Raw genomic sequence first — 25,772 nt, forward strand, 5'->3', positions numbered from 1 at the left:
ACATAACACAGAACATGAAATTATAATCCTTGAAATTCACAAATGTATTTAATCGCATCTATTTACACAGTACCCTTCCCTTCAGTATCACCTTTAACGTATGTGCTTTATGCTTAACAAAGTAAAGTATAGGTTTCTGACATATCCATGCAAAATATATGCAAAAGAAAGAAGAATCCAGAGCATTTACACTTTACCACCAGCATTCAAAAAGCATTGTAGAGAAGTTGCGTGTACAATTTTGAGCATGCAGTAAGGCAAACATCCTGATTTTATTAAAGCTCAAACTCTTACTAGTTCTTAGCAATTAAACCCTTTTTTTCCCATGTGCATCACAAGAGATTTCGCTCACTTCACCTCTCCAGTCTGTTTCACCCCTTGTTAAATTTAAGAAAAAAATCAAGAGCTGTTTACACATAACTATGTGCAAAATTCACATCATAAAGGAGAATTAATCTGTATTACCTATTCCATGCTAACCTACTAAAAATCCAAAATACAATACTGAGCCAAATTAAGTAAGGTGCACAGTCCTTGTATTTAAGAGTTACAAGGGACTGACATTGCTACTTCTTTCTTTTGTTTTTTTTTTTGGTGGAAGAAACACTGGACTAGGCATGCTGCTGGATTTGCCATGGGTTGTCTCAAAAACTTGTAATTGTTATACGATACTGAATGACTCCAGTACATGGCAATGACACAAACCATCAGAGTAAAGCAAATAAAAAATAATAAAAGACAGGAGCGTAAATGTATGGGTGTACCTTATTTACATTACACAAACACGCAGATGCACATATGTAATCACTGACATGTTTCTGCCTGAAATGATGCTTGTAACTCTAGGTACCTCATTACCAGAAGGGTAACAACAACCTAAAGGTAGTTCAGAGTAGATCAATCAAAATGATTAGTGCTGTAGGAAGGACTTAAAAGGGAGAGTTAAAAACTCAATACTGCAGCTGTTACATGAACAGAATTTTCACTGAGTGAAGGAGGGGGCTTAAACACAAGCATTGTCTGCTAAAAATAGATATCAATATAATTGTTTAATTAGTGAAGCACTGACTTTAGAAAAATATGACCACAATCTGCACACAACCAAGGAGAACTCCAAGATGGAAGAAAGAAAAATCATTCACTGCAAGCTTTAAAAACTAGATATAATGAGCTTAAACTATTACAAGAATTTTGACTCCACATTCAAGATGTTTTTGCTCACAGCAAGATCTCATAAACTGAGCATAACCTCACCAAGGAAAGGTAAGATAAGGCAATAAAAATATTGTCGCTAGGTTCAAACCAGCTTTTACCAGACTTGGACTGAGTAAGGTGGAAGCTTCTTTCTTCTACTTAGACCGCCTGATTCCATAAAATGATTTTAGTAGCTACAAACATTGCAGAATGGGTGATCGCACGCAGAAAAACGTGCACACTTAAACGATGAACTCTTTTCAAAGCAGCTTTAAACAGCAATATTTTGTTTCGACAGATTAATAAACTAATGTCTTTGCCTTGAAAGGAACCTTTCACATGACTAAATTTTTCAAACAAATGAGACTAATAAGAATAGTGTCCAATCAAGCAGCCTACTCCGTTGTAGGAGCCGACTGTTAAATATCATTACTGATTTAAAGGCATTTTTATGCTCTGGCTGCTACTGGTACCATCGGTCAGGTAGTCAGCTAACACAAAGCGTTCTGTATACCAGGATGAATTATCCAAAACGTACTCTGAACCAAAATATATGCTGCTTCTGTCCATTTCTTTAAACAGAAAAATTCTGCTTTGGACTGATGGAAAGAAGATAATGTCAACGTGAAGTTTATGCACATTGCAGGTTTCATCAGGAAGAAGAAAGCAAGAAACATACTTGCTTTGTTCTAGGAGTAATCCATTACGGGATATTAATCAATGCGCTCAGTAAAATATAGCTCTAAGAAACACTCAGAATGACTGAGGCGCACAGTTCCTGTACAACAAAACGTGCTGGTTTTCAGTGCATTTTACACCACGACATATCTTAGACACCTAAAAATACTGGCAAATTGCAGATTACTGAATTGTTAACAAACATTTCTAAAATTCCCTTCACGTAGAAGGTTCCATCCTTTAGCGGAGGGGGCACAACACAGCAGAAATCCAAATTTACCACGGACTTTCCCAATTTTTTTCTATGACTACTTTCAATTGTGGCCCAACACCTTGTCTAATACTACTTAAATGTATCGCCTCATCATGCAGTTCAACACCTTTCGATTTCCACAGTTCTAATATCATTGTTTCCAAACGTATCTTTTTATTAATAATGCTGCTGTACTTTAAATGCTTGTCCTCTATTATTTGAGAAGCAACAAGAATAATGTGCATTAATGTAAAATTAGATGAAAAAATAGTTTTGTTTTGTTTTTTAATAATCCATAAAGTAAATTTACAGAACTGTAAAGAGCAATGTCATGACTTGAAAGTGTACAAAGAGGGGAAGACGGTGAGGGGGAAACAGGAGGACAAACAATCCTATTTCAGTAAGTATTTACTTAATTCAATTCGTAAAGGAAAAAAAAGTAGTAGCAAAGGCGGGTGGCACCTCTATGCCAGTACAAAGCAAGAAGCGTAAGAATTCAATAAATTCACTACTTAATTCCACACTTTGTCTGTAATTCCAAATGCAAACAGCAAATACTGATGGCCAGGCCCTTAGGCATGGGGGATGTTTAACACGCCGAGGTCAGAAATCCATTCCACCACCACAAGGAGCAAGACCACACGCCACAGAAGCGCTCTAAGTTTTAGTCACCTTTATATTAATTCATGAAAAGCACATTGCTCGAAAAAGCCTGGTGAAAGCTAGCACAAAATGAGGCCGGGCCACCAAATGGAACAGAAAAACGGGCTCCCTGTGCAGTCATGCAACAACCCTCCCTCCTGCGTTGCAAACGTCATAGAAAATGGACAACTACGTAAAAAGTTAAGATGCCTTTTTGCCTCCCTAACATGGCCCTAGCCAAGCCCAAAATGGTCTCTTCACCTATCAGATGCTGCTCCTCTGTTCCCTGATCGCAGAGGAGAGCGGTGAAATTCAAAACAGCGCTGTTGCAACTGGAGACTAACACAAGGACCAGGGGAGGTCTACACACGCGCCTTCCCCACAAACCACGCTGCAGAACTTGGGAAAAGCTCCCTTCAGCTCACGATTTTACAAGCCGCCTGCATCTGAAACTCCTTCACCTGAAGGCATTCAGATACAGGCTTCCACATTCACAACAGCAACACCGTTCATGCTGGTATGCTTAAAAATAAAAACAATGGCCACAGGCTTCTTGTCTAACAGCCCTACAGAGACCATGCTTTTGGTCTGACTCCTTAATCGTTGCATTTTTTTTTTCTAGGCAGGAATATTTAAAAATCAACCAAACAAACCACACGCGTGTTTCAGTTTATCACCACGGGGACACTCTCAGGCCTGAATTACTGCAAAATAACACTATAATTATGCCTCAATTGCACTAACTAATCTCAAACGAGCTTTTAAAAAACAATTCGAGGTTTACAAGAAAAGCGTTTAAAATGCATTCAAACGTTACCTAAAGGAAAAGATCTTTATTTATCCCTTTCTGACTTTAGTTTTAAGCAGATTCCAAGGAAAAGCGTATCTGCTCCCGACCAGTGGGGTGACAAATTATAAACGTGGTTAAAGAGAAAAATGTAGCATTTAAAAATAAATAAAACACACGGGAAATGTTTTAAATTGAGGAGTAAGAGACGAGGAAACAACATCATCCTTTTGCACAAATCTTCGGCCGCAGAGGCTGAGCTCAATCTAACGATCTTATTTACTCCAATTGTGTGCTGCCAACAAAACAATTACCTAAGGCGACTTTTTAATTACAGATGTACCTAAATGCCTAGGAAAAAACAGGTTACTTCTCTCCACGTGAAACCGGAGCCCCACTGAGCTCAACCAGAAGCGGCAGGCAGAGATGGAAGACAAAAATGGGTCTTACTTGGTGTACAAAGACATCAACTGGAGACTCCAAGGGGCTTCCCTCTCGGTTACTCATGGAGATGAACCCGAATCCCATTCTCACATTGAACCATTTGCAATGGCCGGTTCCGTGCAAAACCTGGGATTCCTCCTCTTCTTCCTGCTCCGGCAACTTCCCGGGCTCCTCTCCACCTTTACTCGCCCCTGCTGAGGAAGAGGGAAAGGCGGAGGGGGGTGGGGTGGGGGGGGAGAAAAGAGAGAGGGGGGGACAAGATGCAAAGCAGAGTTAAATTCTGGTAACATCCTTTGGCCACTGTGTAAAGGAGTTACTTCCGAGGAAACAGAAAAAAAAAGAAAAAAAAAAAAAAAGCGAACACAACGCAATCAAAAACAAACTGCGAAAAGAGCTTTTTTTTTTTTTTTTTTCCCTAAATTCAAAAGTAAACAACCTTCTCCCCAAAACGCGTTAAAAATAATTAAAAAATAATAATAATAAAATCACCAGAGGTTACGGAGAGGAAACCCCGTGCGCGGAGGCTCTCCCTCTCGCCCCGCACAGGGCAGCAGCCCACGTTTCGCTACATACGTGTATTTTTCCATTTAACTCCATCTTTCAGCCACATTACAGCGCAGAAGGCGATACTTTACTTGAGTATTGCTGCTTTAAGACCGATCCCATAGCTCAAGAGCAACTCGCAGGCAAATTAGTCTCTCGTTGCAGGGCGCAGGAGCGGGGGGCTCGGGGGGGAGGCCGGCTCAGGAGGGGTGGAAGGGAGAGGAGAAGCCAACTTGGGGCGATTGCACAACTGCCTATTGCACACGCCGCGCGGAAACCACTATTTTGCAACGCGCATCCATCCCTCCTCGGAATAAACTTTCGATTAAAGTTGGGACAGGTGTAGCAGCGTTTTCTCATCCCAGCACCGCGGCTGCGCTTAATCAAACAGGAACAATTCAAACAATAGCCCCCTGAAAGCTTCTCGAGCCCTGAATCGGAGTGGGCGGTACGGAACAGTTTTGGAGAGCCGTAACAATGGGTTTGCAGCGAGCCCCCTTGCGCGGGCCGATTAAAAAAAAAAAAAAAAAAAAAAAAAAGAGAGAAAAAAGAAAAGGGGGAACGGCGAGAGGGGGGAGCCGGGGAGGGGGGAGAAGGGAGGGAGGGAGAGGGGGGGAGAGCGAGCGAGGCAGCGAGCGAAAATCAGAGTAAAACAATAGAAAAAAAAAAAAAAAAGAGAGAATTAACCTTCGGCCATGTTGCCCCACGGGCCCTCTGCTCCAAACTCGTGAGATGAAAACTTTCCCTTTGGCTCGAAGCGGTCTTCTGCATTAACCTAACATCCTGATTTTGAACGATCCCAAATTTCGCTCGCATGGTCTAATGTGCGTTCCCTCTTTGGATTTTCCCCTTTCTCTCGCGCTCGGTTTCTGGCCCCCTGCGCACACGTGACTTTGTCAATTACATGCTTTCTTGCTACTAATTTCGCATCGGATCCTGGAGGGGTTGGCGAGAGGCAGGCGCAGCCAATCGCCATTGCAAGCGGGCTGACACGCCGCGGTAATTTATGAATGAACGCCGAATTTCCAGCGCCTCCTTTCCTTTTTTTTTTCCCTTACCCCCTTTTTTTTTCCTTTTCCTTTTTTTTTTTTTTTTGTCCTCTTTCCCCTTTTTTCTTTTCTTTTTTTTTTTTTTTTTTTCTTTCCTCTTTTTCTTTCCCTTTTTTTTTTCCTCTTTCCCCTTTCTCTTCCTTTCCCCCCCCCTTTTTTTCCTTTCCCTTTTTATTTTTCCTTTCCCATTTTTTCCATTCCCTTTTTATTTTCCTTTCCCCTTTTTTTCCCTTCCCCTTTTTTATTCTTCCTTTTCCCTTTTTTTCTTTTTTTTTGCCTTTCCCCTTTTACCCGCTCGCTTCTTCACGCTCCCCCCACCGCCCCCTCCCAGCCCCCCAACCCCCCTAGCGAGGGCCGCGGGACCCCGCGGCGCGGGCACGCGCGGGGCCAGGTGCGCGCGGACGAGCCGCCCCCACGTGCCCGCGCCCCGGCCGTGCCGTGCCCACCCGTGCGGGCGGGAGCGCGCCGCGGGTGCGCGCTATCACCTCCGCCGGGCCCGGGCGCGGGCCGGGGGCGCGCTTCGGGACATTTCGGGAGGGGGGAGGGGGAGCGGGGCGAGGAATTGCACTTCACAGGTTTCTCCGCCATCTCTTTCCGGGGGAGGGGATGTGATTAATGACTTCCTAAATAGGAGCCCGGTCTTCGAGCCTAGGGCTGGGGCGAACCTCAGGCGGCGGCGATTGTTCCCCGGGAGCGCGGAGGAGAGGGGGAGGAGGAGGAGGAGGAGGAGGAGGAAGGAGGGGGCGCTACCAGAGAAAAGGATTTGCTAGAGAGGAGGAAGGCGGAAAAAAAAAAAAAAAAAAGCAAGCCGGAGGCAGCAGACAAAGAGAAGACGCGCAGGGCTGCCCGGGCGGTGCTGCCTCGGGGCCGGGCCACCAGCGGGGGGGCCCAGCCCGGCGCGGCCGCCTGGTGCTGCCCGGGGCGCGCCCCCGCGGCACCCGCAGCCCGCCAGCCCCCGCCGTCTTGTGGGAGCGTGGAAAACAAAACCCACCGACCACCTCCAGCACCGATTCAGGGCGCTCCGCTTTATTTTCCGCTCGCTGCCGTCAAGGTGTGAAGGGAGCCGCGAGGCGCTGCGGCTGAGCCGCCCCTGCGCTGCCCACCCACCCGCAGCGCACTTGCTGTGTTCGGGGGGCGGCGCGGCCGGGGAGGGCACCGGGACCCCCCGAAATCCCCCTCCTCGGCTCCCCCGGGTCCCGTTTGCGCCCTTTGTCCCCGGCCGGCAGCGCCGGGCGCAAGGCACGCCCGGGTGGGCAGCGGCGTGGGCGCAGGAGCGGGCGGGCGAGGGGAGCAGCGGCGCTAAATCCTGGCATTCCTCCGCAGTCCTCAACCGTAAATTTCCTACGGGTTATTTCAACAGAGGAGGTCGACTTCCTACGCTGACCCGCCCGGCAATACACCATTCCTCCGGGCACGGAGCCTCCCTCCCTCCTCCCGCCCCCCCCTTCGCCTCGGCGATTATTTTACGATATTCAATCAGCAGTAATTGTATAGGCTCGGGTCCTACGGCCGTGCCCATTTCTAATAGATAATGAACGCACGAGACGCTAACACGCGTGAAACCCCAGCCGTGAACGCAAAACCGAGGCTACCTGGCGATAAAACTGCGCCCACCGCTTGCTGGGGGCGTGCGGGACGGCACCCCCTCAAAAAGAGGCAGCACATCCTGCTCAACACCGTTTTCAAGGTCTTCAGTTTTTTTCAGATGGATTTCTTCCACCAACCTTTGGTAGAAAAATACCTCGGAGGCTCCAATTTTAGTTAAACAGCCACAAACAAGCCGTTTGAGTTCATTACATTTAAAAGAAAGGAAGTCTTTTGTTAGCAAGTTTCATTTCAATTAAAATTTATTCATTGAAGAAAATATCGTGATAAATGAAAAACTAAGAAAACTGATCGCAAAATTATTTGATTGCAAAAATATTTGTTGCCGTGTACTCGCACTGTAAAATAAATGGAGATTTTGTAAAATGGAGGGGGGGATTTGCGAAGGGTCTTTACTGAGATTTCCAGGCCTCCAGTATTAGTGGAATTAAGGTTGGGGTCACTGGACTGGTCACTGGTGTCAGATGTTATCGACTCATTCATTTCCTGCAAGGGACATCAGCCTTTCAAGTTTTGTGGAAGGTAGAGAGCTGTTGCCAGCTGGGAACTCTCCGCGAAAAAAAAAAAAAAAAAAAAAAAAAGAGACAGAAAGAAAGAAAAAAAAAAGAAGGAAAAAAAAAAAAAAAAAGAAGAAAGAAAACCAAAGAGCACAAACATCTTACCAAAAATCCCCAAATTCAATCACTAAGAATCAGCCATACATTTTTCCAGGGGAGTTAGGGGAGAGCAGGAGGATAAAGGGGGAAAATCCCACGGAACAAGCCAGGCCAAGCCAAAACGGGCTGAACGGTAACAGTTCACCTATCGAGAGCTATTTCTATTCTTAAGTTTCGCTCAGCGGACGCTAATTCGGCAAAGACAATTGCACGGGGCTGGATCATTGTCCTTCCAAGCGCACAGGAAGAGCTCACTTGAAACTCTGTAACCGAGCAGTGCCGCTTTTCCAATCCGGCACCTTCCCAGCGCTTTTAAAGCCCAAAGTCCGACGCCTTCCGTTCCTCACAACACAACCCAAGCCCTCCCTCCCCCAGCACCGGGCACCCCCCGGGCACCCCCCGCGTGTCGGTGCGCCCAGCCGCCTGCTTTACACTTGCAAGCGGAGCTGCGGGTGCAGCCGGGACAGCCGCGGGCAGCCCCGGGGGGCGCCTCCCGGTGCTGCCCCTCACCTGGGCAGCGCCCGCCCCCCGGCCGCGGCGGTGCCCGAGGCGCAGCGCCCGCCCCGAGCCGCCCCCGCGGGACCGGCCCCGCCGCCTCCCGGGGCGACGCAGCGCCTCGCCGCGGGCAGCTCCGCGCCCCCGCCCCGCGCATGCGCCGGGGCCCCGCTGAGCCGTCGGTCAGGGCGCGGGGCAGGTACGGGCACCCCTCACAGGGCGCGTGTGCCCCGCACGCCGCGCAGGGAACATCCCGAGCTGCGAAGCCCGTGGGGGAAATGAACCATTTTTCGCTTTTCCTGCCAGGAAAACGCATCGCGCGGGGTGCGCCGTGAGGTTTCGCAAAGTCAGCCGCGCAAGGAGCTGTAGGAGAGACTGACCTGAGCCTGAGGAGACCTTCCTGAATGACCTCATCGTCTGCCGAGGAACCTAAAATCAGAGAGCCGGAGTCAGTGCCGTGTACGCTGTACCCGAGTACCATATTTAATTACCCCTGCTCCAGTTTAACGGCTCATTAAAAGGCCATAAAATGCCAGCGCATTGACTCTGTGAAGTGACCTGTAAACTTATTAACTGTGCCAGACTTACCTAGCTCATCAGAACCACAAAGAGATAACCGAGACATGGCATAAACCCCAGCCGACTCCCTCTCCCCCTCTTCTTTTAAAGCATCCTTAAAAGCATTGTCCTACTATAAAAGCTCTGCAGCTGATGACAGCAGAGGGAAGAGACACAGATTTGCAGGATATTGGAAGGTGTTCTTTTCCTTTATCAATATTTAATCGCAATAGGTAACTTAAGAACTAGCGACTCTTGTCTTTACTACGCTTAAATTGTACAAATTAAGCACTCAGTCATACGCTGTATATGATTTAAAAAGTGGTAAGAATTATTCTTTGGCGTTCTTCCATGGTCAAAACTGTAACTCATTGCGAATCTCTGAGTATCAACACAAAAATGCTTTCAATTACATCAGCTATAGAATCGCAGAGCATAATTTGTGATAATGCTACACGCTAAGTCTCCAGGAGAACAAAAGCAATTAGTCATAAAATACAGATGTTTGGCTTTGCTGAAACTCCATGGAAAGTGTACTTTTGATCTAGCTAAGAACGGTCTAATTATGTACAAATATCAAACTGTACAAATATCACACAGAAAGCGAGTGCCACAGATGGTAAGAAGCATGGAGGAAAAGACCTTATTTTTGAAGTCAGCTTGTTACTTTGGATATCCAGTTTGTTTAATAAATGAAAGATGAATAGATAGGAGCATGCACAAACTCACCTGCTACAAGCCTGTCCTCATCACCCTCTGCTACCTTTTGATTAATCCACTTTAACTAAAACCCATCCAAAGCACACACTATCCTCCTGTTTGATGTAAGCCTGACTCTCTTTAAGAAATCTGAGATTTGTCTTTTTCGCATTTTAAGAGCATGCCCCGACTGTTATTCTGCCTTTTTTTTTATCCTTTTTCCTAAAAAAATAGGATATCCCAGTAGGACTTGGCAAAGCCTGAAGATGAATGGTAAGGACAAATGAGAATCAAGTTTCTCTAACTTCCTTTTTCCCTACAGCCAGCTATCCTGAGTCCTTTACAAACACCAGGAGTTGGAAAATGGGATGGTACTATCTTTCAGTGCAACAACTGTAGCAAGTGAATTCTGTTCCTCTTCTTTCCTAATAACTAAGTTTTCCACAAGAATTGTGTGGACTTTTGCTTTGTATTGAACCTAACCCTGCTTTTACACCTTCAAGCACTGAAGCCCAATCTCTGTGCCTACTTCTTTGTTCTGCCAACCTGTGGCTATGTGGCTTTTGTGTCTTTCGGATTTACTTGCATTATTTATGCAACATAATGAAATATGCAAGCATAGAGTAAAGGATCCGTTCTTGGCTTTGACATGTAGTCTGCTTCAGTTTATGAAGGGATTAAAAATAAATATTTAGGGGAGTAGTGTTGGGACTCGAAGGGGTAAAGCACAGTTCTTAATAACTGTAGCAGAAAACAGCACAAATAAGTTATTCTTATTTCCAGTATCACTCTTCCAAAATATATGTTAAGCATTGCATATTTGAAAACACCCATAAACATGTGAGTAGAAGGGGGTGTAATTCTTTATTATTATTATTATTAAGTAGAAGGGGGCATTTTTTTAATGTACATTACAATTTACATTACATTATGTACATGTTACATGTACATTACAAATTACAACTACTATAAAGTAGTTGTAATAACTTGCTTCCCAATACGACACACAAAACTTGCCACAAGGGATGTTAGCATAGAAAAGCCTGAACTCATGTTGGAACCGGATAGTTTAAATGGGAAACTGATTGGCATGTATTTTATTTTCAGTACTTTCCTACTGAAAGGCATAAGAAGTCTGTCACACATAAATGGAAGCAAGTTTGGATTATGAAACGACTGCTGGTCAACTCTCCTATGCCTCCCTGTACTACACAAAATGGAAAAAAGTATTTTGGTATGTTAGTTTCGAAACTATCTTGGCATTTACATTAACTTTACAACTGCAAATAATAAACAACTATTTAGGAATTATGTACTGGACAGCAAGACATTTTTAGAGAAAAGGTAACTTTGAAAGCAATCCAAACTGCATTCACAGTGTGCAGAAGGATTCTGTGACAACAGGCACAACAAATAATGCAGCTGAACACCATATGGAATTATTGCAGGATAGGAAACACAATGAAAGGAGTTAAAGACAAACTGACAGACAAAAACAGTAGTGCACCTCCACCACATTACAGATAGCACATTGTACAATTCTAACAACTTACATCGTTTTTGACAATAAGAAGTTTTTGACAACATCTTATTGGTCACTGGAAAATCATAGTAAGTTTATACCTATTTTGCTTTAAAAAATCTCTTCAATAAGCAGTGTTTTGATTTTCAGATCGTAAACTTACTAGATAAAGCAAGCTTGCTACCTAAAAGATTTAGAAACAAAATTGCTTGGATGAAAGTAAAACAAACACTTATTCACTTTAAATAAGTTACATGATTTTCTCAAAAAGTAAGTCAAAATAATTTTTCAGATGTTAAACCTTCTGCAGGCAGTGGTAGCTGGGAGACTAATTTCTTCCATGGAGTAAAGCCACCAGTATTTTTTTTAAGAATGGATACTCTAAGAACCGTCAGTGTGCAGAATTTGAGAAAAAAAGAACATCAGTGCTTCATGTTGCAACAACATTATAAAGAAGAAAGGAACAGGAGGAAACATGCCAATGTTAAGGGAGCTCCTTAGTAGAATTCATCAGTAGTGAAGACTTAAAATGATGAATGCTGGAAAGTATATCAAAAATTGAAAACCTCTTTATATAGAACCCTAGCATAGAAAGAGCATAAAATAATCTTTATATTTTTATATTCTATTAACATTTTATAATTAATAATCTTTGTTGTCTATCTTTTGAAACAGTCAAAAACAAACAAACAAAAACCAAACAAACAAAAAACTTGAAACTTGATTTAACTTTTAAACTTGTTTTAAGAATATTTACATGTGTGTTTTTTTCTAATGTACAGTTCTAAATAATGGATTTGCACCTGAGATGTTTTCATTGTTTTAACTCTCCTGTTTTTGTTTCATTAAGTAAAATAATTAGAATAGAATGAAAAAAGGTTCTGAAGTTGGACACTTGTGCGTCAGTGTCCTTACATAATCGCAGAAAGAAAAAAAAAACACAATTTCATTTAGTCTAGTCAAAATTTGTTTTCTTCCACACTTCTTAGTCCATTACAGTATTAACAAGCGAATATAAAAGCAAGTGCATGTGAGAATTTCAAGCATCGATGTTGAAACATTTCAAAAGTGCTGATTCAAGAAAATCCATTAAACAATAGCAAATGAAAATCTGGTCTTTCTGTTCTAACTGGACCCTGTTCTGTAACTGCTCTGAAGTGGTAATTATGGTTTGAAGTAAATAAAATCACTTGGTAATAGCTGAGGTATGCTTTACCCAGATATAAGAAGAGGCTAAGCATAGCCTAGTTGTTAAAAAAGGCAGCACACACTTTTTAAGATGAAACATACAGTTATGCAACTTTTAGCTGCCTGTAAGGTTGTCATTTGACTACAGTGGGGACAGGAACAGAGAAAGGTAAAATGTGCTGCCAGCACTGTTATGAATCTGATTCTTTTGACCAATACAAAAGGAACAATAAATCACACTGTATCCGATTCAAAGCCAGTGAAACCCTGCCAACTATATAAATAGGATCAAAGTTTTTCTTTAAAATGTAATACTATTGTTATATATGGGCAGTATTTTGGCATTAAAAATATTTAGGATTCATTTAGATTAAAACTTTAATACCATATTAAAGCAACACGGTGAACAAGATTATTTTGACTTCAGAATTGAAATTAGATACATGGTTCTCATCTTAAGCATATTTGACTTAGTATAATCTAATTTAATACACTCTGCATTTAGATGTGTGTAGGTTAAGCAACTGAATGATTTTTTAAAAAGTGGAATAAGTAACTTTAAACCAATGTTTTGTAAGAGTCAAAGATGACTTTTTTTTTTTTAAAAAAAAAAGGATGACTATTTAAAAGAATTAACACCTCTACTACTGCTCTTTTTCCTGCTTTGTTTGTATTTGCAGTATTTTGTTCCCTATTTACAGTTGCTGTGGGTACTTTGAAATTGTCTCTAATTGATTTACCATGTGTTCTCTATGTTCCTAAGCAAATGAAATTATGAGAAACTACCTTCTGATTTTATTATTTTGTTTTTAGAGTGTTTTTTGGTTTTTTTTTTTTAATATTTAAATCAATTACTTGTTACGGAAAAATCCTTTGGATGCCACAAGTCATAAGTCATAGACAGACCAACATATTTTTCATAGTTTGATCATTAACTTATTTTGTAGTTATTTATGCATGTGAAAAACAACATAATTTCTAAGTTTATAAATAAGTAATAAAATCTGTTTGCAAACAAAACAATACTATATAAAGCCCTGCAGATATATACTTTAATGGCCAAATAAAGAAAGACGTGTACACCCACTACGGTAACAAGGTGAGTTAAATTTTTATTTTTTTAGTTAAAGGAAAAACCTTTCCCATTGTTCCTAATTACACCATATTGAATGTGTATTGCTCACATTCAGTGTAGAAATATCACGTTTTTCATCCAGAATTCTATGTGCTTTTTCTCAATGCAAAACCTTTATTTAACCAGGATTAAAGGTGTTCTATAAAAAAAACTGTATAATTTATAACTTTTGTTTAGGTTATAAAAACACACTTGGCAACTAAGAGTTTATCATCCCATCGAAAGTGATTGCACTACAACAAGTTTTATTTGAAAAAATATTCTACAGGCTTTTATTTGTTTTTATAATAACTTTAGTATGGTCTCCTCTCAGAGATTTTGTACGTTTACCAAATATTTGTTTTCATGGAATTTCCCCTTAATCTTTGACATATCCTTTCCCTTGCACATAATCTTTGTTTTATTTTTACATGCCATTAACCTACAAAACATAGAATTTTATTTTTGATCACTTAGTTATTATTTGAGAATGTCAGTAGATTTACATATGGATTCTTTTGTCATATTTTTATCATAATGAGCTAATATGAATATTGACACTTAGCAAATAATAAAATGATCAAACCAAAGGATATACAAGTGAAAGAAAAGATTGGTGTCTATATTTGAAATGCCAACATTAATTTTTGGATTAATCATGGATTGTGCAGAGTATATGGTATTTTTCTAATTTTAACTAGAGCTTAGAGTAGTCCTATTATAAGTCACTGTTTAAAACAACCAAGCAAATAAAGTAATGCAATGGTCATTTTTTATACATTTTAGTGTAGATAGTTTATTAATTCAAATTAGAAAAAAGAACACAGGAATATCAGTGATATATAACTAAAAAGTCATGATCTCTAAAATCAAAGTTTAAAATCCTTAAAAATTAGTGCACGCATCAGTGAATTTGTGCAGGAGATAGTATCTGAAAGAAAAGTAAAAACTTACTATGTGACACAAAAATACCAGAGAGGATACAAATTTTAATAGTATAATTTGTGGACATTATCATAGGTGTTGCAATATTGCACCTGGTGCAAGTATGTATCAAATGTTACCTACACAATATTTATTAAATATGCTTAGAATATTAGGGAGACTGGGTTTAAGGTATATGTGATACTATTAGTGGAAATACTGAAATAACGCTTTCAAATAGTTAACAATCCCAAATCTTAAGTAGCAAAAAAATACAACACTGCTTATAATGAAACAATAATCACATATATACATACTAGTTAAGTGAACAGTCTGTGCAATTACTGGACACTGACTGGGAGAATGCTGCAGACTCAAAGCTGGATTTTTGGGAAGAGAAGTGCTTTGCTATGAACAATAGGTATGCACAGCAATGCCAAAATGCAAATACCTGCAATGTAACTTCATTGAAATCATAGTATCTATCCCTAGAATATACCTCCTTTGCTAAGATCACTGAAAACACACAGAATGGCTACTCTTTTCTTCTCACTAAATACAGACAGTAGATTATTAAACGTTAGATTAAGAAATTGATGTAAATATTTAAATTTAGACAAACCTGCATTTGTCAGTAACAGTGGCACATAGTCAGGCTTAAGCCACATTCGAGAAAGGAAGGAATTGTGTAAAACTACCTCTATTTCTCTGTTAAAACCGACTAGTTAAATATTACAGTCCTTGCTTTTCTGTATAATTAAGCTTTTGTTCAACCGTGAAAAAACTAGAAACTGATTGCTTGAAAATGAGCTGCGTGACCTTTGTCCCGGTTTGTCACCTTTGACCTTTAATTTGAAGACCCTGGATATCAATTCATTCTATTTTTAGAAGCAGCATGTTAAAAAGTCCACGCGTTTTTAAATTTTGTATCCTCACGTACGAAACATCTCGGGTTGTTTTTCTTTTTCTGACGTCTACACGCCAAACCGGGGGGTGCATTCGGTTTTTATTATGCAACCGCATTACACGCAGCGTGCAATGACAGCAAATGAACACTTGTCTGTGCGGTGCAAAAACAAACCAACCTTATTATTATATTAATATTTTTTTTTTTCGTGGAGCGGAGATGCCGAGGCACCTTAGAGCGAATTCGGGAAAATAAAATGACTCCAGATTGCACGCCTTTCGAAACGCAACGCCTCTTTTCCGAGAAAGAAAGCCTGCATCTGTGCTCGCATCGCTGCTCAGGCTGCCTGTGTTCTCTCGCACCGCTGTCCCGGCGGTTACCCGCTGCTCGCCGATCACCCGCTGCTCTCCTGTTCCCTTTCCCGGCGCCTCTCCACCAGCCCAGCCCGCGGCTCAAAGCAGCGCACGGCTTCCAGCCCCTGCGAGCCGAGCCGAGCCGAGCCGGGCAAAGCCTCGCCGAGCCCAGCCCCCGGCGGCAGGGCGCCGTTCAGCACTGCGGCCAGCGACAGCCGCCGGCCGAGCCCAGCCCAGCCCAGCCCAGCCCAGCCCGACGGGGCGGGCACGGGGCCGGCCGCTGGGTGCAGCCCCCCCGGGCCCGCTGGGTGCAGCCTCCCTCCGGGAGGGGTCTGCAGGCTGTGGGGGGGGAGCACGGGTCCTGCTGCTCCTCGGGCTCCGCGGCTGAGCGCTGCAGCCTGGCGGTGCTACAGGCAGCAGCCGCTCGGGCCTAGGAGGGAACCGCTCTGGGTTTTTTCTCCTTGGTGCGTTTAGCACTCTTCCTCTTCTGAAACGCTAACGCACCCGGGTGATGCATTCCCACGTCAAAATTAGAAAATGAGGCGCTGCTGAAACTGAAGGCACGTGCCTTTCACGGAAGGAGCTTCCAACACAAAAGGCAGCCGTTTGTTTGCAGCACGGCAACACAGGCACAATTTTTACCTCTCCTGTTCCTACTGCACAGGGTAACATCAGCCCTGGTCACTACTTCTGCCGCTGCCTACAGGGTTTGTTTCACTACAGCAAAGGAAACTTGGCTTCCCGGTGTATTAATAATTAAGGTAATAATTTAATTCAGTATTGATTCTTACTACTCTATACCGAGGGGAAAAAACAGTGTAATTCCTTAAAGAACTGTGGCTTAGTTGCCTCTCTTATCAGCTGTTCTCCAAACAAGCCTGACAGCATTGTCCCCCCTAGAGTTTCCTTCCCATGTTTTTTTGTCTGTTTTAAAACATAAATCACTGCTGTAGTTTTGTAAAGCAATGCCTGCAGGTATCAATCTGATAAGCACTACTGCTCTTTAATGCAATATTGCATCCAGATATTTAAATTAATTCCAACCAAATTTAAGTGTAATTGTTTTATTAATAACCGATGCCTTGCTTGTGACAGGATGTTTCTCTATACCTGTAACTATTAACTATTGCAAGCAAGACGTGAAATTCCAAAACAGCCTGCGAGGTGGGGAAAAAACAACCCTGCGTATGGCCTATTTAAAAAGAAAAGCGGGATGTTTACGTAAGGTAAAATTGTAAAATCTTTAGCCGAACTGGTAGAGTATCACTGTGTCTTCTTTCCCCATCACTGGGAGAATGCCACACACAGCTTATTAGCAGGTGTGAGCAAATTAACAACGGGGAAGAGAAAAACAAGCAAACGAATCAAATCTCTTTAGGTAATATGTTTATCAGCTCAGAGTGGATAATTCCCCCGTGTTAAGACAGAAAGAGATTTGAAATGAACCTGGAGCTGTCAGATCCGTTCCGGGGACGGCCACATCTCACCGGGCAGCAGCTGGGGCAGGGGCAGCTCACCGCGGAGCTCACCCTGCAGGGAGCCCTCCCTTCAGCTCACCTCCCGCCGCTGCGAGGCTTTCCCCTACCCCCTGCTCGCTGCATCTCCCCGGGGCCGCCGGTGCTCGCCACCGAAGCGCGGCCAGACCCCGTTAGGCAAGCAGCAGGCGAAAACACCATTGTGCTTCCCCGGCACCAGCAGGAGGAGGAGGAGGAGGAGGAGGCGGCAGCCGCCGGCCTCGCCCACGCCCGCAGCCCGGGGGCGGCTCCGCCCGGCTCCCGCGGTGCCGGCGGGCACGGGGCAGGGCGGGCGCTGCCGGGGCGCTCTCCCCCTCAGCACCACGCGTCCCCCCCCGCGGTGCCGTCCCCACCTCCCGCTCAGCACCGTGCGGATCCCGTTACCGGCCCGGCTCCCCCCCGAGCCCACAGCCCGGCCCCCCGCGGCCCCGCTCCCCCTCCCCGGCCGCCCCCCGGTGCCGGTGCCGGTGGCGGAGCGGCAGCCAGCCAGCCATTCAAAATGGCGGCCCCGCTCGCCTTTAAACCCCGCGCACGGCCCCGCCCCGGCCCCGCGGCCCCGCCGCCGGTTCCCGCTGCCCCCCCCTCACCCTCACCCTCCACACCTCCGCCCCTCCCCTCCCCGCTGCCCCCCGAGGGCTGAAGGCGCCGCCCGGCGGCCCCCACGCTTCGCCCTCCCCTTCACACCCGTGTCCCCCCCCCCCCTCCCATCCCTCCCGGTTCCCCGGGGCGGCCCCCGCCATCCCGTGTCAGCAGCGGGCCGCCCCCTGGCGTCGGGCTGCCGCAGCGTCCCGCCGGGCCGAGCCCGAGCCCGGCAGGTGCCGGGGCGCTGAGGAGGAGGAGGATGAGGAAGGCGGAGGGAGGGGAGGGGGGGGGGTTTTCGCTTACCTCCCGCGCGCCATGGTGGTGGCCGGGCTCGGCGGGGCGGCGGGCGGAGGGGCCGGGGGAGGGCACCCACCGACGGGCGCCTTCCCGAGCCGCTGGGGGAGGACGCGGAGGAGGACGAGGAGAAGGAGGAGGATGAGGAGGGTGGAGGAGAAGGAGCCAGCCGCAGCGAGCCAGCCAGCCGGCCGGGAGGGGCGGCGGGCAGCCGCGGCCCCAGCGCTGCCTCACGCCGCAGCCGCCGCCGCGCACCTGCCCGCCTGCCCGCCGCCCTCACGGGCGCCCGGCGGTTGCGCGCGGGGGCGCTCGAGGGCAGCGGGAGCCCGCGGGCGGGGCGGGGCGGGGCGGGGCCGGGCCGGGCAGGGCCCTCCCGCGGCCCCCGGTGGGGGCTGAGGGGCTGAGCCCGGCCCCGCGGTGCAGGGGGTCGGGGGGTGCCTGAGGGGTGGGTGCCGCCGGGCAGCTGGAGCTGGGACGCAGGAGGGCGGCCAGGTGGGGTTTGGGTGTCTCCAGAGGAGGAGGCGCCTCAAGGGGAGGCTGGGGAGCACAGCTCTGCTTGGGTTTATTGGGGTGTAGGGCTGGGAAGCTGCTCTGTGAGTGTCTCCCAGGTGAAATTGAAGTAGCCGTGTTTTGCTAGTGCTCCTAGTGCTTGGCTACGCTACCTAAAATTAGTTGGAAAACCAACCAACCAACCAACCAAACCAAACCAAACCAACAACAAAACAAACAACGCAAAACCAACCAACCAAAGAAACCACCACAGCCAGAACTTAATTTCTCATTTTTTCCCTTTATCTCCAATAGATGAGGAAAAGTTCTTGCTTGGTGTTTCATCTTTTTTTTTTCTTTTCATCATTTTCTCGGTTAAAGAAACCTACCTACTTGCCTTGCTTTTGTGCCCCCGTTATATGGCACAGCCTGCTTTTATAGCAAGCTTGTATAAAACAAATTACATATTAAAAATAAACAGAATTCAACTCTTTCAATAAATAACTGAACTGCAAATAGCTTGAAGGACTGCACAAACACATGCTTTTATGCCACGTTCCATTTCTCAGCTTTTAGTCATTGTGCTTGTTCATAGGGTTTCCCCTGAGAACTTGGTGGAAAAACTGTTTCTTCTGATGCAGATTACACAGATCTATAAATTTTCATGAAGTACGAGATCTTTTCTTAAGGTGATCTGTTAATGACCTGCCACCACTGGTGAAAAAGCACTAAAGATACTTTGCAAAACAAAAGTGCTTGAAAAAGCACTTCTAATTTTCATGCTATATATCCCACTCAAACCAAAACAAAATATTTAGCTTATTTGTGCTGTGCTGCTCTCAAAAATATTCACTGGAATAATACATGAAAATGTGTCATAAAATCATTAAATATATATATGTTTTTCTAGCGAGGATTACTAAAGCCCACTTTAGGAAAAAAAAAAAAAAAAGAAAAACATTGAATAAATCGTGCTATTTTCTATTTTTTAACAGTGCCTCCCACTGAACATTAGAAAAGGAGGAACTGAGATGCTGATTGTGGGGAGGAAATTTCCAAGGTTCCAGGTAACATTTTTTTGGGGAACCTTCCTGGGTTTCTGGAGACTGGTCCAAAGCCAGTGCTTGTAGACTGTGGAGGGTTGCCCCTGTTCCATTCCCGTTGCCTCCCAGAGCAGAGCGCATGCACTCATGTTATCCTGCAGAGTCTTTTGCTCAAACCATATTTTGCTCAAACCATATTTTCTTTCCTGACAGTATCATCTCCAAGCTGCCAGCCCCTTCGTTAGTCGTGCTTTATGCCAGCTTAATCAGGGTCTGAGTAGGCACTTCTGGAGACTGCCTATAGTTTTATCTACAATATTTTTATGAACTGTTATTTCTTATAGATGGGTGTGTTTTTGTCAGCCATTACTAAAAATGCCTAAAATTTCCCATTGTATGGCAGTTTTCCAGTTACTTACATCTTCGACAAGCTAGCTCTTCAGTATGATTTTTTCCATGCCTTCTGTTGCAGGCTGTTTACATTTTTCCTAGTAATTTACAGGAGGAAGATTTAAAAAAAATATATTTTTGTCCATGCTGAGATGTTATTTTCTTCAAAACAATCTAGTGGTCCCATCCCTAAGGGTGTTAAGGCAGGAAAATGCCTTCTGTTGTTTGTGTGGGTGCTCTGTCCAGATCTGGCTGAGCTGCTGCCCATTGCCTAACTGCAGTTTGCACATGCAGAGAGGCTTTCTGAACAGCTACAATCTGCAGAGATCTGGCTGGGACTCAGAATCCCCAAGTCACTTTCAACACTCAATGGTCTTTTGAAGTGAATGGGTACAGTTCTCGTGCTCCCCCTTCCCTGCACCATAGCCAGGGCTACAGGATCTCAGAAAAAGCTTTCCATGGATGCTTTTAGCTGCTACTTCTCCTGAATAGGTTCCTGTGCTGGAACTGAAAACAGGGATCTCTCCGCTTTGTCCTTTTAGTGACCCTTACTGCTAGCACCCTGGAAGCATGAAGGAAGAAGCTGTTTGAGTCAAACGGAAAAAAAGACAAATGGCAGGCCACGATGAAGAAAAAAATATATTAAGAGAAGGGGTCTCCTGAGATCGGGATAGCACAAGAGGTAAAAAGCCATGTCTAGAGATTAGAGACTTACTGGCCAAGAACATTTCACCTCATATTAGCATGTTTATTTGCTAGCATTGTGTAATCTACAATATGCAAAGCATGAGTTACGGAAGACTGGGTTATTGTTGGCTGGAAGAGATGTTACCAGCATCTGTGGGAAGCAGCAGCGTCTCCTCTGCTAGGTTGTGAGGGCAGGGACAGGGGGAGTGTGTGTGGGTGAGACTGACTGCAAAACCACGAGGGAAGCATGGGAAGTTTGTGGGTGATTGGGATACGCTGAGAGAAGGAAGGGGCTGGGAACACAGTGGAGAAAGAAAAGAAGGAAAATGGGAACTGAAAAACGTAGTGAAATAGATTAGTTAAGGAGCAGCAGTAAACAGAGGCAGGACAGAAACGTGGAAGAAACTTGACTGGAACCAGTGCGTGTCTGGTGTGTCAGCATCCTGGGCGCATCCCCTCCCAGGGGTTTGGCTGCCCAGGTTAGGGCCCCCTTAGCAATAGTGTTGCTGGTAACCTTGAAAGAGCAAGCCAGGAGAAACCCCAGTGAGGGCCTGCTGCTCCAGGAGCTGTTTTTAAGTGGAGGCTGCAGCCTTTGTTCCCAGCAGGAACACCAGAACAAGGAACATTGCCTGGCCCTGCTGCTCTGGAGCCTGGTTGGTGATGCATTTGACCTCAGTCCTCATCCCATGGGCTTGTGTGGACCTTTTCTTGTGGCTTCACATCCCAGCAGCACAAACTTACAGGGTTGCTCCCTCAGCTTGGAAAGGCATTTAACAGGTATTCACCCTAAAGGTCTCAAGCTTGGTGAGAAATCATGGTTACCATATCCTCCATATAAGCCCATTTTCACTGATTTTTTTTATAAACACATCAAGTGTAATGTAAAGCTCAAACAAAGTCAAATTACTATAGTTAAGTGTTCCCCGCATTTTTACTGCAAAACTGATATAAAATATGCTATAGAAGGACTCTGATGAGGGTCTTGTTTTCTGTTCCCTGTTTTCTTCCCCCAGAACTTGCTCTGGCCTCACTGAAGGTCCAAACTGGGCTGTGTGTCATGGCTAGCAATGACTATATGCAGTTACAGAACTCTCTTTTTTCTCCTTTTAGCCATTAGCCTCCTTCTTTGCCCTTTGGGATTCTTCTAATTTTTTAATGACCCAATGAAAATGTTAGTAACAGAAAATTTCCTATTTTTCTTCTGTCTTCCTCCTGTTTTATTTGCTTTTACCAGTGGGGCTAAAGAAAGTGTCTTTGTTGTTGTTGTTGTTGTTTTGTTTTGTTTTTATTAGTTTAGAAAAGCTGTGCCAAAATACGCTGTTCTGCTTTATTTTGTGGCTTTGTGAAAATCAAGCAGCATTTTATGAAGCTTTAAATTTTAATACAAGATCCCCACGAACATTCAGTTCCCAAATCTAGAGAGATATCTAAGCCCATGAGCATTCAATATGGTAATCAGAGAAAAACGTTTTATCACAAATGCCTTCTTGTACATTTACTTAGTTGCAGCCAAGTCAATTGCATTTCAGTCAAACCTTTATTACTGGCACACTAAGAGCACTCTGCCAAGTCTCAATGGTTGACTTCAGACCTTTTTCTAAGCCTCTAATATTTACTACCCTTACAAGACTGCATTTAATTCCAAACCAGTAGCAATTTTGCCTTCTTTCAATGAGCGATCATTTCTTTTCCTGGCCCTCTGGCTCAGCTCTGCTAATTGGAATGGAAGCTGAGGTTATGCTCATTATGGAAGTTGGTGCAGCAACTGAGTTGGGGATGTCAGAAACTTGCCAAGGCATCAACTGATGATGGGTTGATCAGGAGGATCAGTATTCGGCTTTTCATCTAATGCTCATTAAAAGCAAGAGCAATAGCAAAGAGCCCCTCCTGGTGTAGGATGAGGGATTTACGGGAAAGCTGAGTTGGTGCCTAGGATTTTCAGACTTAAACAATTATTTTAAAAGGGCCACAGTCACATTTAAATACTGTTTTTAGGAATTCACCAACATATACTTGGCAAAACATTAACATTTTAATGCTTTTAAAATCAATATGTATAGCCTTTAAGAATAACATTCCTAAGAAAATGTTAGCTCAGTGTTAGGAATTAATTTTATTTTGTTATGACCAGGACTGGTCTGTGAGTTTTATTGCATTACATTGTATGCAGTTTTCATCAGCTCAAACTGTCTGGATCCTTACAGCAGCTTGATTTAAGGAGTTTGAACTTCTTTCCTTGGGGAACCGCAGGCTCAAAAAATTGAATTGTTAGCTGGTAAGAAAAAATTACAGAACATTTTTCAAAGTATACAGTGGTGGAGAAAGGAAATGATTGCTTGGAGTTGGGGGCGTAGAGTGTGAAAGTACCGGCTTCATGATTCTGTGGGTGGTAAGCCACAGTTGGTTTCTACATTTACTTTGTTTTTTGTTTTTTTTTTTTCATCTACCTTTATTCCAGTCACAAGAGCTAATTACAGTCATTCGGGTCAGCATTGCTCTCTTCTAGTGAATACTGAAACAAACAGGTAGAGAAATTAACAAGATTCAGAAGGAGTGCAACTCCACTGGACTAGGATAACACACAACTAGACCAGTAATTTCCAAGCGCTCATTGTCAGTGTCACTTTCATTGTTAATCATGAATTTTAAGAGTGAAACCTTAATTGATAAGCAGGGCTTAAAGTGCTCAAAAATATTGTCTCAACAATGAGAGTGTTTCACTCTTGTGTTACGTCTGCCACTTCAGTGAGAATCAATCAGAATTTACTCACAAATTAATTGCAGAAGTGCATCATGCTGCTAAAAGGTGAACTGTTTGAAATCTAAATGGATTAAAAAGTAAAATGCTTTCATATAGGAGTCTTCCTTCACATTTCCCATACCCTTTTAATTAAAATTAAAAAAAAAAAAAAGGAGAAGATAGAAGCACAGTGATTAAATACATTTTGATTTTTTTTTCTGTCTTTCTTCAAAAGTCGGTGTAGTCTAAGTCCCAGTGTGCTTGCTGTCAGAGCTAAACTGAAAATAACTAGGCAGAGTCTAAATAACAATGTGCGTGGGGAAGGAAGCACAGTATGGATATTTTAGCAAATCCTACTTGTTTAATCTTTTAGGTATGCAAAGAAGTTGAAAGATAACAGCGAGAGATAAAAATCATGGAGCAAAAAGAGACAAAGATGTTCTCCTTGTCCAAAGCTGAGCTAGGAAGCAAAGGATCAGCTTGCTGCGGGAACAGGAAGATCTCGGGACTTTTTCCAGCAGATCCTGGAGTATAAATAACAAAGGCACGGCCGAGTCTCCAAATAAAGCGAACAAATCAGTTAGCCACAGAATAGTGAAGGAGGCAAAGGTTCTCTGTGCAATCAGGGAGGAAACACTGCTGATGAAAAGGAGGGCAGGGAAATTGGAGCGTCAAAAATCTGACAATCACTGAAGGACCGAGTAGCGTGCGTTGATGAAAATGCTGAAGAGAAGACTCCACGCCAGAGCCAGGTGGAAATGGGGAAAGAAGGGACACAGGGCTGGAAGTCAGCAGCTGGAAGGCTGGGTGATGAACTGTGAACATGTTAAAAAATGTCCAACAGTCTGGTATTTTCTCTCTCAGAGACAGAGCAGTGGCACCACGTGACAGGTACTCTGAATTTATTAGGCTTAATAATGTAGGCTACTGAAGTGCAAAGCTAAATCCATTGCTAGAAAAACTCCACTGCAGGCAATGGAAGTATCAAATCAATTATTGTGGACCCCCAATACTGCAATTTATAGAGATTGATGCATGTTTAAGTAGCCAAGTGTGCAACTTCTAGCTTTAAGCCCGGTCCTTTCCCCAAGCAGTTTTTGTACTTCAGCAATACATCATTCATCTAAGGAGCTGAAAGCTGCTCTTCTATGTGTTTCTTCAAGTGCCATGCTTCAGTTTTCATGTGATAAAGTATCCCCTCCTAATCCTAGCTCTATTTTAATTTATCAAAACACATAGACCTGAGTCTCCATTTCCTTTTATTATCAAGAGATAAAAATGGTAGTGATACAAATTGGAGGAGAGGAGACTTTTCCATCCTTGTATGATTGATTATTCATGCTGGAAAATACCACCCAATAAATAAGTGTGGAAGACTCTAATTGTCTGTGAATTATTTTGGTAAAAAACATTCATGGCTCGACTCATATATCATTTTCATGTTATTTATTGGTGGACATTTGTGACCCTAATTAAAGAAATAGTTGCAGGTGACCCAATATTAACAGAAGAATGATCATTTCCTGTGGCCCAGTTTCATGAATGCATTATCTTCCTTTAAACCTAGATTTCTGCGCTGGGGAACAATAACATACCAGTGCTGCCTCATGGAATCTGCCTCAATTACCATGACCTTTGGTTTGCTCAACCTTTTGCTTCCATTGTTAATTATACATGCATTATAGTTTCTATAGAAGAGATAATGTGATCATTATTAAAAATCAGGCTTACTTTCTTTCTTTTAAAGAAAGGAGAAAATATGGAGAACCCATAACAGCAAACAAACGAGCCCAGAAAGAAGTGAGGAGATGGAGCATTCACGAGATTTGAAATTGGACTCAGTACAGCCTGAAACAGTGCAGAGATACAATGCAAGTAGGAGTAAAACAACTAATTCTTGGACAAAGCCAAAGATATTTGCTGTTATACACAGCACTTCAAGGTGGTGTAGTTTTGGTTTTGTTTGTTTTTGCATAATCAAGTGTAACATCAGTGAAAGATGACAGATTAACAGCCCTCTGAAAGACAGGTTTGCAGTATTGGAGCACGGGAAGTTGCTGAATTCTTGCAAGACACCATCTTTTGGTCCTGGCTTGGAGGATTTATTTCTCTTATTTTCATAAATAAGAGTAAAGTTTGGAAGAGGATGTTGCCTGGATGACATGATACTACCCTCAGAGGTAGGTCTTGGTTCTTTTCCCAGGTCTGAACTGTTTTCATCAGGACAAGCAGTTGCTCAAGTCACAGTTTGAGATATTCTTCAAGCTGGAAGGACCACTGGAAAAAAACATTCTGCCTAAAGCTGATTCTGGCACAAATGTGTGCCTTCCCTCAGGGAAAATTGACCTAGGGAATGGACTTGGCAGAAGTACTTTTTTTTTTTTTTTTTTTTTTTTTTCCAAACTAGATGATTTTTACATAC

General features: G+C 43.8%; 1 protein-coding gene and 1 long non-coding RNA gene across 8 annotated transcripts in view; one reads left to right on the forward strand and one right to left on the reverse strand.

The window, feature by feature from the left end:
* The window catches only part of LIN28B (lin-28 homolog B), a 97,501-nt gene extending 79,202 nt beyond the window's left edge, over positions 1-18,299 (reverse strand). Inside the window, exons 1-3 of one of the 7 annotated variants that reach the window (XM_038177478.2) lie at positions 18,011-18,299; positions 8,727-8,775; positions 4,005-4,189 (exon numbers count right to left, since the gene is read on the reverse strand). In XM_038177478.2, the coding sequence (XP_038033406.1) occupies positions 4,005-4,189; positions 8,727-8,760 (219 nt within the window). In that variant the 5' untranslated portion in view covers positions 8,761-8,775; positions 18,011-18,299. The other 6 variants (XM_038177475.2, XM_038177480.2, XM_038177481.2 and 3 more) reach the window with 6 other exon arrangements.
* On the forward strand, positions 15,365-24,732 carry LOC106018410 (uncharacterized). The gene is made up of 4 exons (XR_011808445.1): positions 15,365-16,372; positions 19,486-19,557; positions 20,466-20,605; positions 23,724-24,732. It is a non-coding gene; the product is annotated as an uncharacterized lncRNA (long non-coding RNA).
* Positions 24,733-25,772: the final 1,040 nt, after the last annotated feature.

Source organism: Anas platyrhynchos, chromosome 3, assembly GCF_047663525.1.
Source record: "Anas platyrhynchos isolate ZD024472 breed Pekin duck chromosome 3, IASCAAS_PekinDuck_T2T, whole genome shotgun sequence".
NCBI classification, from domain to species: Eukaryota; Metazoa; Chordata; class Aves; order Anseriformes; family Anatidae; genus Anas; species Anas platyrhynchos.